Source organism: Camelus ferus, chromosome 34 (genome assembly GCF_009834535.1).
Source record: "Camelus ferus isolate YT-003-E chromosome 34, BCGSAC_Cfer_1.0, whole genome shotgun sequence".
Lineage (NCBI taxonomy): Eukaryota > Metazoa > Chordata > Mammalia > Artiodactyla > Camelidae > Camelus > Camelus ferus.
In genome coordinates this window covers 1,718,099-1,732,071 of record NC_045729.1, presented here as the reverse complement: position 1 = coordinate 1,732,071, position 13,973 = coordinate 1,718,099, and the positions used below count along the sequence as shown (strand labels likewise).

The 13,973-nt window shown below is 44.8% G+C and overlaps 1 protein-coding gene across 2 annotated transcripts in view; it reads right to left on the bottom strand.

Annotated features, from left to right (window-relative positions):
* Window positions 1-7,972, bottom strand: part of DENND5B (DENN domain containing 5B) — a 157,147-nt gene extending 149,175 nt beyond the window's left edge. For both annotated transcript variants that reach the window (XM_032473248.1, XM_032473249.1), the window contains exon 1: window positions 7,540-7,972. In XM_032473248.1, the coding sequence (XP_032329139.1) occupies window positions 7,540-7,666 (127 nt within the window). In that variant the 5' untranslated portion in view covers window positions 7,667-7,972. The remainder of the gene's footprint in view (window positions 1-7,539) is intronic.
* Window positions 7,973-13,973: the final 6,001 nt, after the last annotated feature.

The following is a 13,973-nucleotide window of genomic DNA, read 5'->3' as shown; positions in this document are numbered from 1 at the left end:
TATTCAATATTCTGCAGGAACCTACAATGAGAAGGAATATGAAAACAAATAGATGTATGTATGACTGCACTATTATGCTGTACACGAGAAACTGATGCAACATTGTAAACTGACTATACTTCAATTAAAAAAAGAAAACCCACACATACACCAATTATACTAACTTTTATTGTTGGTAACGAAAGGAAATGTCCTATATTTGTCCATCTCAAATTATCTTTCATTTATTCAAACAATCTGTTTGGGCCAGGCACTATTTCAGTCGCAGGGTGTACAGTACTAAACAAGAGAGACAAGGTCCTGCTCTCTAGGAGCCAACAATCTAATGGGGAAGACTGACATTAAAAAGGAAAAGCCAGCAAATGCATTTACAACACACTGTCAGGTACCAGTAAGTGCTGTGAGGAAAATAAAGCAGGGCGAACCGCAGGGGGCGGCAGGCAGCCCGAGGAAGGACACTACTTTATACAAGGTGGTCTAGCAAGACGCTCTGGGGAGGTAACACTTGTACAAAGATCTGAACAAGGAAAAGCCAATCTTGCAAAGATGCAGGGCTCCAGTGCCAACAGGGTAGCCACTTGTCACATGTGGCCACCAAAACCCTGAAATGTGGCTAGTCCAGACTGAAATGTGCTGTAAGCAGAAAATACACACTGGATCTTGAAGATTTTTTTTCTTTGAAGAAAAAAAATGTGAAATTATCTCATTAACAATTTTTATGTTGATTATATGTTGAAACAATATCCTAGATATATAAGTAAAACACATCATTAAAATTAATATCACTTGTTTACCTTTTTAAACGTGGCTAGTAGAAAATTTAAAACTACAAATGTGTTTCATATTACAGTTATAATAGACGATGCTGGCCTAGGGGAAAAGGATTCAAGGCAGAGAACAGTAGATGAACAGGCCATGAGACAAGAAGTTCACTGTGTTTAAGAACCTACACGCGCACACACACACACACATAAAAAACACAAGAAAACCAACGTAACAGGAAAGGTAGGAAAGGCAGGCACAGAGCAGATCGTGAATAACTCTGCCAACCAGGGTGAAGAGACTATTTGTGCCCCCCCTAAAATCCCCATGTTGAAATTTAATCCCCAATGTGATGGTATCTGGATGGGAGGCCTCTGGGAAGTGCTTAGGTCATGAGGGTGGAGCCCTCATGAATGGAATTCATAAATACCCTTAAGGAGAGACCTCAGCCAGCACCCTCACCCCTTCCGTCTGAGCCTAGGGGCCAGGAAGCTCTAACAACTGCACTGACTGCCCCGCCAGCCATGGTTCCACAAGCAACCAACATTCTTTCTAAACACTGTGAACTTATCTAAGAACAAGTAATTTATGCTAAGAAAGGTAGATGATAAAATCCTAGCAACAAAAAGCTTTAAAAATTTTTTTGAACGTGGCACTTTTATTTATGTAGTAAATGCCTTATATTTACATACTAATATCATTATAAATATTCATTAATAACAGCAAAAGTAACATGAAATACATACTCTTCTAATTTTTTGATGAATGAATGAAAGCAAGCAAGCCGCTGCATCACTGTTGCCAATTAAGAAGAGACAACCCACGTGAGGTCATAAAGACCAGTCATCTCCCTCTTAATAGCTTTCCTGTATAGAGGGGTTAAAAGATAATCCCATTTGATCACAAGGTTATCCGTGTAGGGTCCCTCCACTGCAGATTTATCATCTGCACAACGCAGTGTATGCTGCTAAGGAGACAGCAAATGTAGTGGTTATTGGCATGGATGGGTCATGTCACATAGACTTTTGACCCAGGTTTCTCACTTCTTATAGGAACTTAGGTAGCGTTCTTAAACCCTCTATCTAGCCTCAGTTTCCTCATCTATAAAATAGAGAAAATAGAGCCACCTCCTACAGTTGTTGTCAGGATTAAATGAGGTAATAATTATGCACCATTTAGCACAGTGCTCGGCACACATAAAGTACTGAATAAATGCTGGCTATTTCATTACTGCTGCTTCATTGTGGATTCCTTCAGAACAGTGACTGTCAGCTACATACTCCTCAACCTGACACACTGCTAAGCATTCAACATTGAATAATTAATCCAAAGTGTAATGGCTACTTATGGCTTTATCACAAACAAAACTTAGGTCGTTATCAATCAAAAATGCCCACGGATCTTGTTCTCGCTTCAGCAGCACAAATGCTTAAAAAAAAAGGTTAAGGATCTGGACATGGGGCACATGTCTCCTTAAAGCACCTTTTTAAAAAAACCTGAAGTATAGTTGATTTAAGTACCTCCTGTAGGAACTGCCTCTACCTGCTGATAAATTATAGAAGAGGAAAGTGTTTTCTTCCATATGGAGTTTCATGGAGAATATGACTAACAATGCACTGTATTCCAGACATTTATTTTTATTACTCCCATAGTATCTGTGACCAGCAGTGGAAATACAAACCAAGGGATAAACGCAGGCATCTGAGCACCATCAGGCCTCACACCTCAGCAGTGGGCATCACTTACGTGCACTCTGATCCTCCGGCCTCCTCTCCCTCTTCCCATCCCCTTTCTTTCCCTTTCTCCTATTTTCTCCTCCTCCAAAGACACTTCCATCCTTCCCTCCTCCCCTCACTGTCTATCCTCCCCACCTTCTCTGGGCTTCTGAGCTCCCTAATGCTGGCACATTCTGCATTTACCCACCAAGCAGATGCCTGAGCCCTGGGGTCACCACAGGAGCCCAGCTGCCCTCCCTGTTAGGCCAATTTCCCTATAAAGAGTTTTTCCCCAGCGGAGTTTTAAAATCAAATTATCACTATACCACAGCAACTAGACCTTGAAACTTCTCTGGCCCCTCAGAATGGAGGCTGATCCTTGTATTATTCCTTCCCCAGCCCCCGAGTCAGCAGGCCAGAGCTTCCAAACTCCCAAACATCATCTACTGCAGCCCAGAGATGCCAACAAAGCTAACGACTGAGGCACTACCAAAGGTGGCCAGGTCAGGGCAGCCCCTACCCCAGCCACGCCTGGACACCTGGCCATGGTTTCTGAAACACCTGCTTTAGCACAGTCTTGACTGTGACATTCAGTCTAGATTAAGGGCAAGCCCGAAATGCTTGCTGAACTCAAACAAGTGCATCTTTTTTCTGAGCTTAAGTAAAATAACTATGGAGCATCGAGTACTCGAGCAGCCAGGCTCGTCCAGTGTCTGCGTTGGTCCAATGTGACCTCTGAGACGGCCCTTAAATCTCTCGACTTTGGTGTCTTCACTGTTAATGAAGTCTACGGCCCCTTCCAGCACTATCTTGGCATGGCACCCTCAGTCTCAACCAAGCTTTACATGTGACTTTAGACCATGGTCTCCACTGCCTCTAAGCTCTTTTGGAAACCAATCCAAGCTAAAAATAAATAGCTGGAGGCACCAAGGAAGATCTCCAAACAAAGGTCTGTGCAGTAAACTCTATATTCATCCACTTATTAAACACCAAGGACTATAAGGAAAGAAGGAGGTAAAGATCACTCTCCCCTTTGGGGAGCTTGCATATTTATGTCACTTAAATAAAGCTCTAATTACATCCTTTATTTTTCCATTGCCTGAAAGATTTGTTGCTGTAAATCAATCCATATTAATTCCTACAACTAGGGCTTAAAGGAAATGAGAGGCAAAAAGGAAAATTTCAAAATGTCACCGGCATCCATTCACATCAACTAATTCCAATGGCTTACTTCTGTTTATATCTCCTTTCTCCTTTACGAAATAATCAGTTTGAAACCGTTTCATATCTTTAACATTAAAGGAAATTTATATATTTCTGCTTTAACATTTAAGGGCTACTTCTGTTTATGGGGATACTTCTGTTTATGGATAAAGTGCATCTTGAAAACACACAGTGAGTAGGAGAACATACTTAGCAGCACAACGGCTAAGATGTGGTAGAGGAAGGCCAATAGACAACACCGGTGTATCAGCATGTGGAGACATCTCCGTCAAATTTCTAGGTCCTCCATTTGAAAATATTTTTAAATTTATATATACTTCAAAGACCTATTTGAAATGAAAGAAGTCTACCATTGCTGGTAAAGCAGGGCCTTACTGGAGAAGCATCTAAAAAACACTCTAAAGCCCTGGTAACTTTATCACAAAGTCTCATTTCCCATAAGGTCTCAGTCTGTCTCTTACTTCATCAGACAGTCTGTGTCCTCATTTTGATACCAATGTCCCACCACCTGCAGAGTGTGAATTCTAGGAATATGCATATGTTAAGAAAAAGGTCAATAAACATAAATTCTACCAATTGCTTTAACAGAAGACAATTAAGACCTACCGGCAAGGTGACAACTTGGTAAGAAACTGTGATAAAAATAGATCAGTTCTAAAGAAGTAAAACAGAAACTTAACTATCATTAATTTTGAAATTAATGCGTCAAAACAGAAACAACCTTCTGATTAATTTGCCTAACTCATTAGCCTTGTTTCCGGATCCCCAAATGTAGCTCTGTGGACAAAGTTAAGAAGACTATTAGTTGGAAATATGATACAACATTCTCTTGTTTTCCTCTCTTCTCAATGAGCACACTTGTTAATCTCCTGGGTTTTCTCCTCATCCTCCCCACCTCTGAATGTTGGAATCTCTCAAGGACTCAATCCTTGAGCCTTTTTCTCTTTTCTATCTACACTCACTCCCTGGGTGATGTCACCCAATTTCATGGCTTCCAATTTGTATCTAAAAATCAATTTACACCCCTGAGAGATGTCTTGCCTACTTGATTATCTCCATCTGAATGTCTAATGGGCACCTCAAACTTAACACGTCCAAAGCTGAACTCATCTTCTCCAGCCAACTTCTCCATCAGTCTGCCAATTTCAGTAAACTGAGATGCTTATCATTGTTTCCACAGAAAAGCTTGAAGTCATCTTCCATCACTTTCTTTGAATGTGAATACCATATCCAACCCATCACCAAGTCCTGCTGTCTCTCCCTTCAAAATAGATCAAGCTTCTAACCACTGCTACTGCCTTGGTTCAAGCCACCAACTCTCACCTCAAATAGTGAAAAAGAGCCTCCTATCTGGTCTCTCTATTCTCGCCCCAATATAGCCTAGTCAACCTGGCAACCACAGCCATCTTTTTAGAGGATATATCAGATCTCATCATTACGTTACTCAAAACCTTTCAGCAGTTTTCAGTAGAAGTCTCACAATTGTCTATGAGGCCCCAGAGAATCTCCCCTACCCTTTCTCAATGATTGTATCTGCCAATCTCCCCCTCACTTGCTGTTACCTGCAAAACAAGGTACTCTCCCACCCCAGGGCTTTGTATGTCCTGTTTCCTCCGCCTGCAATGCTGTCCCCTGAGACCATCCACATGGCTTGCTTCCTCACCTGCTTTAGGGTTCTGTTCAAATATTACCTTATCAGTGAGGTCTTCCCTAGCCATCTTATTAAAATCATAACCCCACCAATCCCACCATTCTGCCAGCACTGTTCTACCCGCATTTCCCTGCTTTATTTTTCCTCACAGCACTTTTCAACCTCTGGCAAGCTATATATTTTTATGACTTGTTTACACTAGAATGGAAGCTCTATGATGGCAGGGATTTTTGACTGCTTTGTTTACAGCTGTTTCCAGTGCCTAGGACACAATCTACATTCAAAGGCTTCCAAAACTATCTACTGAATGAATGAATGAATGATTTAATTAAGTATTATCAGGCGATACTGTTACCTCAAAACACCAAGTATGAGCAGAAGTCCCAAACAATCACCCACACACACACTGCATTGCAAAATAAGCCAGTTTGCGTCTAAAAAATGCATTAAAAATGTTCTACTGTTTAATTTTGTTAAAGCCATTTACACTATGCCCAAAGAGTCCCAGGCCACACCTACAGGTGTTGTTCCAGCTTTACTAGGCAGATAGATGAGACGAAAAAGAAAAAAAAAAAAAAATACAGGCTTTTCCCTGTCATCGGTCGCCACTGACAGAAGGTCTCCAAGTGACCCAGTGCCACAAATGGTTAGGGAAATGTTTAAGGAAAAAGGAATTCTAGAAAAATAAAATAATCCCTTCACCGATCCCAAAAAAGGAATGTTCCCAAATCTCTCTGCAAACATTTTTTAACTTCATTGACCCTTCACATAGCCATTCTTATTATGTACATGAAATCTTAACTGAAAAAAACAGTATGATTATATAATTACACATACAGAAAAACCCAGTACTCATCCCTCTCTTCCAAAAAAAACAGATTCACAGGTTTTGTTGAAAATGTTTTGCTGTGCGGCTGACTTAAGATACTCACTTAGCTAAGAGGTGGGCTGATGGGTACTGTATCTTAAAGCTGAACGGTTGTTGTTTATTGACTATTATTTAACACATTCTTCCCAGTGCCCCACCTCCAAAAAGGAAAGGGAAAAAAAATACACATTGGTGCAATCAAGAAAGAATGCTATGTCCAAAAGAAGCTGTTCCGAAAGGCTATGACCTAAGTGTTTACAAGTGACACAGATAAAGTTCAAGCGGTAGATGTCACTTGTCTCACCCATAAAAAAAAAAAATCCAGGTTCAGATCCCAAGAAGGCAAGGAGAAAGAAAATGCGTGAAAAATAAAATCAGAGGTTTCTCGGGGCCTCCTCCCGACACTGCGCGCCCGCCCCCGCCCCCTCCACCACCATCCTTGAGCGGCCCCCTCTTTGCAGCGTCGGTTCCCCAGCTCAGCCCCGCACTGCGCCATCAAATGAGTCAAGAGCACGGACCGAAGCCCCTCCGGGAAAACCCAGGCAGCAACACACGGCGCACCCAACCGAGGGGAAATATCCAACTACTTAAACTCGGGGGCAGCGCAGGCAGCGCCAACAAAGCGTCGTGCCCGGTCCCGAGCGTTCAAAGATCCTCGCCTGCTCCCGTGACACTGCCAAATCGACAGGATTCCAAAAGGTGACTCGACCGTCATCGCAGAACCCGAGGCGGGCGGCGGCGCAGCCCGGCGACAGTCAAGGATGAAGTCCAACCAGCCTCCCGCCCGGCGCCCGCCCAGCCGGCCACCGCCGCCTGGGTGGGCGCGGACCCCGCGGTCTCCGACGCCCCCTCCCCGAGGGGGCCGGGGGCGCCGCGTCACGTGCAGGGGCTGAAACTTAGCGGCCCGGGCGGAGGGTGGGGGGGGGGCGGGAGCGGCGGGAGCGCAGCGAGGCCGGGAGTTAACGCGCCCGGTGACTCACGGGCCGCCTCCGCCGGCAGCTGCGGGCGAGGGGGCCGGCGCGCCGGGCGGGGGCTGTGCCCTCAGGGGCCGCCCCCGCCCCTGCCCCCGCGCCCGTTATTAATAACCCCGCGCCCGCCAGGCGGCAGCCTCCGGCGGCCGCCCGCGGGCTCAGCAGCGCACCCTGCACGCAGAATAAATAACAATGTCATTAAATCTCCGCCCGAGAGCCCCGCCGGCCGGAGAGCGGGCGCCGCCAGGAGCTGACTTTGTCTGGAGCCCGCACCCCGCCTCCCGCGCGTCCCCGCAGCGCCCCCCGCGTCCCTGAGGGGAGCCCCGCGCCACCGCAGCCCGGCCTTACCCGCCAGCTCGTCGGGCTCCAGCCCGCTGTCCGCGTCGATCCCGCACAGCACGAAGTAGTGCGCGAAGCGGCAGGCGGCCGGGGAGGAGCCCGAGCCCGGGCCGGGCGCCGCGCCGCTCCCGCTCATCCCGGCCGCGCTGCTCCAGCAGCCGCCGCCGCCGCCGCCGCCGCCGCCCGGGAGGGCCCGCTGCCGAGGCTGCCGCTCCGGCTCCGGTCTCTGCGCGCCCGTCCTAGGGCGACCCGGGTGCGCCCATGGCCGCGCAGCCGCCGCTGGTCGCCGCAGCCTCGCTCCTCGCTCGGCGCCGGGGCAGCGGCCGCGGGCTCGCGCCCAGCCGGTCGGGATCCCGGTGCCGCGTGGGGGAGGGGCGCGCAGGGGGGAGTGTCGCCGTGAGGGGCCCGCGCCGCCGCAGCTGCGCTCGCGAGCTGGGAGCCGCGGCGTCTGGCGCCCGCCGGTCAGCTGAGCGGCGCTCGGGCTGTGGGAGCGCGGGGAGGGCGGGCGCGCGCTCGCGGGGGGCGGGGGCGCGCGTTTCGGCGGTGCGCGCGCGCACGAGCGCCCAGCGGGTCGGAGGGAGCGAGGGGCGCGGGCGGGATCCGTGCCCGGCGGCCGGGACTGCGGCGCAGGGGCGACCCCACACACACGCCTCCGGGCCTGCGCCACCCAGCGAGAGGCTTAGCTGCAGAGCGGGATTCTGTCTTCTAAACTGGATGCTACCTACCCTAATTTAAACAAAAAAGAAGAAAGAAAAAAGAAAGGACGGAAGAAAGAAATGCAGTTTGGGGGAAGGTTAACGGCCGCTCTGAAATTATTTCCCACAACGGTCTGGACCATCAGCATATTTTGAACTGTAACAAGTGCAGATGCCTATCTCATTGTAAGATCCTAGTCCTTGACTCCTTCCCCTCAGCTCTCAGCCCCATTTACAAGCCATCCTTCCTCAGTGAATTGGCGCCAACTCAATAGTGAGGAGGGACAAAAACCAAAACAAAACCCCTCAATATCCACAAAGCTTTGAGACTTCTAAAAGGACTACAATTGCCAACCTCCCCTAAACAACCCATTCCGTAATTTATCCTGACATTTTCCAGGTCAGCGTAAAGAAGCCAAGGCGCTCCAGTTCCCCAGCTCTGAACTCATTTGACGTTATCAGCTCTCCCTGCAGGTACAACTGGAGGATGATAAGGCAACAGGAATTAGACCCTGAACTCTGCTCTTCACAAGGCTTTCTTACGCTTCTCTTTCCTCTGACCTTTCTTCAAGAACGAGCTCACCAACTAGTTCCTACTCCTTTGAAAGGTGAAAAAATGAATCCATCCCCCCCTCCACGTTGTCATCCCTTCCACACCACTCCCTACTCTCTTCTTTCCGGATTTGGGCGTAAGGGGGCGGGGAGGAGGGTGCATCTTGAACACCTCTGGTGGACACACAAGCAATCCTTCCAGGCAGATGGACTGAGAGAACGAACCTCAATTATTTGACTGACTAATGAGCTTCCTGTAAGATATTTACTATATCTTGCATCCTTACTTTCAAGTTTGAAATGTAACAAGAATCAAAAAAAAAAAAAAAAAGTCATAGTGAGCCGCAGCCTGGGTAATTGACCTTTATCTCCCATTGCACCCTGCACTTTTCCCTCAAAACTTTTATGAGGACTTCTTCTTTGTCTGTCTTCTTAGCTGAATTGTGAGCTCCACCGAGCTGGAGTCACACTCTTGGTTCATCCTATTTCTAGCATCTAACAGAACCCTGGTCCCACCTAGTCCCTCAATTTATATTTCTTGAGTAAACGAAAGAAGGATGGTTATCCAGGTAGTAACAAATTGTTGATGCTACTAGGAAAACTCAGAAACTCTGATATCTAGTAACATATTTATGAACATATGCTAATTTGCTATTACTACAATTACTGCTTTTTCTCATAGAGCACTGAAATGTGTAAAACAATTACACTAATGAGGAGAGGGAGTGACAGGATGTGTACGTGTTTCCCTCATCTTTGGTGGTGGCTCCTTACAGAATGTTAGATTCTAGACTAATAAAACAAAGCACAGCAGAAAACTCATTTACTGTTTGCCCTAGCCAAGGGACATTTCACTTTTTGTTCCTTTGAAAAGTAACTGACTTAGGTGCTTTCTAAGAGAGTGGGCTGTTTGCGGTGTCCCTGTTCAGCTGAAGGCTTACCTCAGATAAACAACAAGTGTCTGCTGTAGAGCACAGAGAACTATATTCAATATGTTGTAATAACCTATAATGAAAAAGATTATGAAAATGAATATATGTATGTATAACTGAACTATTACACTGTACACTAGAAATTGACACAACATTGTAAACTGACTACAATGAAAAAAAGAAAAGAAAAGAAAAGTAACTGACTTAGGAGCTTGTAAGCCCTACATTTAGTGTTTTTAAGATGAAAAAATAGAAAGAAGCCCAAACAGAATGCATTCAATTGTGTTATGTACATTTCCTCAAAATAGACAAAATCTCTAAAATCTTCCCTAAAGCTTTCAAGAGAAGAGTCACACATTACAAGATTAAAGTCTAATTTGAAAATACCTGGGTATGTTCCTAATTACCGCTTCAGAATGGCACTGCGTAGGTATATTTCACATTAAGCTGCAATCAAACAGAAGTTGAAAGGATAAACAGGAATTAACTATGTATCATTGCATACATGTTTTCCTCTAAAATAATGACATAGAAATGAATTAGCTCAGTGAACAAAAATGACTTAAAAGAAATCTTCCAAAATATTTAAATTGTGTTGAGGAGGGGAGAGATCATATGCCCATTGCCATGCTAAGACAACCCTTGTCTGTACCATCCTTCACCTCCACTGTGCCATCCACACATACAACCAAGTGAGAAGGGAATTGCTAAAGTAACTATTCAGAGCCCCAGCTGATCATTGGACCACATTTTACCAGTAGTCAGAGTCACCATATGATGTGCCACTAGGGTAACAGTGCACAGTCAGGTCCTCATTCCTGTGCATCCTGCAGGCAGCAGACCCTGGCAAGGCTCAGCCTTCCCAAGCGTAAATCATGCCCTCTGTTGGAGGTTTTACCAGAGAGCCCTTCAGAGGCAGCAGATCATTGCTCAAATACTTAGAGAATTGCCTTCCATTCCGCTGTCATTCCACTGTACATAAGCTGCCTGACTGGGAACCTGCAGTGGAAACAATCATCCCAACTTTAACCTCTAAATAGCACAAAACCAAATAATCACAAGTCCAACAAAAGAGAATCTTGAGTGGTATTTCCTTCTGCCAGGGTTTTAGCTTTCTGAGAAAATCTTACCATAACAAAAAGTTATTTGGAAAATCAGTAATCATATTCCTCAGCATTAGTTTCCAAAAAAGGGTTCGTTTGGGGGAAGAGTATAGCGCAAGCGGTAGAGCACATGCTCGGCACCCAAGAGATCCTGGGTTCAATCCCCAGTACCTCCTCCAAGCAGAAATTAATGAAGAAACCTAATTACCTCCCCTTCATAAAACAAACAATACAAGGCAAAAAAATATGAAAATAAATATATGTATATTCATGTATGACTGAAGAACTGTGCTGTACACCAGAAATTGACACAACATTGTAAACTGACTATAACTCACTGGTAAAAAAAAATTTCAAAAAAGGATTAGTTTATGCCAGTAAGAGCTTGGTAGCAAAACAGCCAACTCACAATTTTGCATCAGTCTGTTTCTACCTTTTACAACAAGTCCAATATTATCAAAAATCTCTTTTATGTAAGTCATGATGCTAATGTTTTGAGAATATGAAACTAATAGACATGGTCCCTCTTCATCAGGAGGGCACAGCCTAGTAGGAAGGAAAATATTTTCCAAAAATAATTAAAATACCAAAGTGAGGGTCCAATTTTCTTAGAGAATCCAGTAAGAGATCGTGAAAGTAGTAATATTTGAGATGACCTTGCAAGAGGAAGACGAGTTCCTCAGGAAGAGATGAAAAGGAAAACATTCCAGACACAGAAGAAATGACTGGGGTATAAACGTATGTAGAGGACAGTAGTTCAGTTGAAGTCAGAGCATGAAGAGCTTTGAATGCCAGGCCAGTGGGGGTGACTCTCTTAGACTCTTCTACCTACCTTTGTAATAACTGATAGCTAGTCTTAGCTAGGTCTCAGTGAGTTGAACACAGAATATTTGAAATCAGCTAAGCCAGCACTTTGATTTTGCAATGTTTTAAGTCCCACCGAATTTCAGTGACTTACCCAAACCAGGACCAGGAGCAAAGTCTACAAGTCTGGATTGCAGGATATCTTAAGGCCTTTTTCAGTTCTGATGTCTATAAATCTGTGCAATCGCTTCACTTGAGTTAATTAATCTTTCCCTTCTGTGCCGCTTACGAATTCTTCTCAGAGATCCACTTCAGAATTTGGTTCTTTTTTTTTCTTTTTATAATGAACATTTTCAAACATGCAGAAAGACTAGAATAATGAACACCTATATGCCCATCACCTAGTTTTTTGTTTGGGGGAGGTTTTCTCTTTGCCATTTTTGTTTCATCTATTTTTTTTTACTGAATTTGAAAGTAAATAAGTCATAACATTTGTCAGCATTTTGAGTATGTCTGTTTGTCTTATCTAAGGTTTCACATGAATGTTTCCTTATGCTCTCAATGAAATCTCCAGACCTTCTTTTCTTCCTTTACTGCACATAAAATACCCAGCATTAGCTCCTGTTCACCATCTAGTCCTATTCTTTCACACTTTTTCCCCAATAATAGTGTAGTAGATCCACGTGTACTTGTTTTCTCAGGATTGCCTCTTACTTCTGAGAACGCCCTTCCTTTCATTCCATCCAAATTGTTCTCCAAGCAGCTACAATGATATGATACAACTTCACACACACACACCTCTCCCTCCTCCCAAAACAGTTGATTGGTCTAGAAAAAGGCTTGCAGCCCGAGCTGGACCAATAAGCAATTTCCGGGTGGTCTTGGACCTGGGACCCAGGGATTTGAGGTGGTGTCTTTGCAGGAGGCCAACGCTGTAAGCTGAAAACCTCAGGAGATAGCAGTGGTCATGCTTCTGTTGTGTGAAGAGAGACAGCCTGCAGGGAGAGAGAAGAATGAGGCTGACATTCAGGACAGAGACGACAAACGGAGCAAGCATCCTCTATTCTCATCATGAGTTTGAATTTTTTCACCTAAGCTAATTTAAATTGGGATTCTGGCACTTGTAGCAAAAGTGCACATATGTGTGTGATTTGGCCTGGAGACTATCAGTAGAAAGGATCAGGCAAACCCTTCAGGCTACCCCAGACAAAAAGGTATAAAGCCCACTATAGACACCCACCCAGCCCCAAATTCGAAAGAGAAGGGAAGCTGTAATCCTGTATATGTTTTCAAGATCTCTGTATAAATATAAATACATAAACCTATAATAGCTAATTGTACCTTATCTATGTCTTGAAGCAATAGCAAAACTATATTAAAAAGTCATAAGCTTATTTTTTTTTCAACTATTGGTAAATTGCATTTTGTGTTCAAAAATCTTCCCCCAGGTCAGACACACAGAAGGGAATTTTTGAGCCTGTAGAGCATCTACATTTACCCTAGTGCCCTAGTCTCATGTAACTCCAGGTAGGAAGAAAATCGCTGAATCTTCAACACTTGCAACCTTTAATTAGATTAGCTGCGTTCAGTGGAGAATTGAGGATCGTGAGTATCAGACTTAGCTACCCACCATTTAGGAGAATAGTAAGCAAGGGGTAAAGGAGGGACCATGAGTGTTACAGTAGTAGACTTCCCTCCGCAGGGAAACAGGCTGCAAGAGGAAAAGAGGTTCCTCCCTAAGGAGTGTTTGTTTAACCAGAATCCATTCCCCTCCCTGTATTGTGTAGCACTGATGTTTGGGTGGGATTGGCCTTACTGCTACCTCTAGGACGAGGCTTTGTGACCCTACCTCCCTCTTAAGGGTTAATCATTCAGAGACGGACAGTTGTCCTAAGCTGGTCTAATTAGTGTGAGGCTCGGGATCTTCATTCAATGGTCGGAAGAAGGAACACCCTCTTCTCATCTTGGATGTAATGAAGGAAGTATGCAGAATTGTTGATAGTCCTACAAGGAAAGCCAGGCCCAGGATGAAGCCGATGTACCGTGGAGGGCAGAGCCACAAGAAACCCTGAAAAGCAGATTATATCCTAAACTCTGGATCACATCACACAAGAGGTCTGCCCAGCATCGAATTTGTCAGTTACTGTGAGCCAATACGTTCCTTGTATTGTTTCAGCCAGTTTGAGTTATTTTCTTTTACTTGCAGCTAAAAGTATGCTCCCAAGATAAGGACGGTGATAGATCTCTCCCAATTTAAGAAAAATGCATATTCGAAATCTAGAAGGAAAGAACATATAATTCTATGATCTGGGGAAAATCCCAGAGCTGTCTCTGCTTAAGGAGGCGACAATGATCAG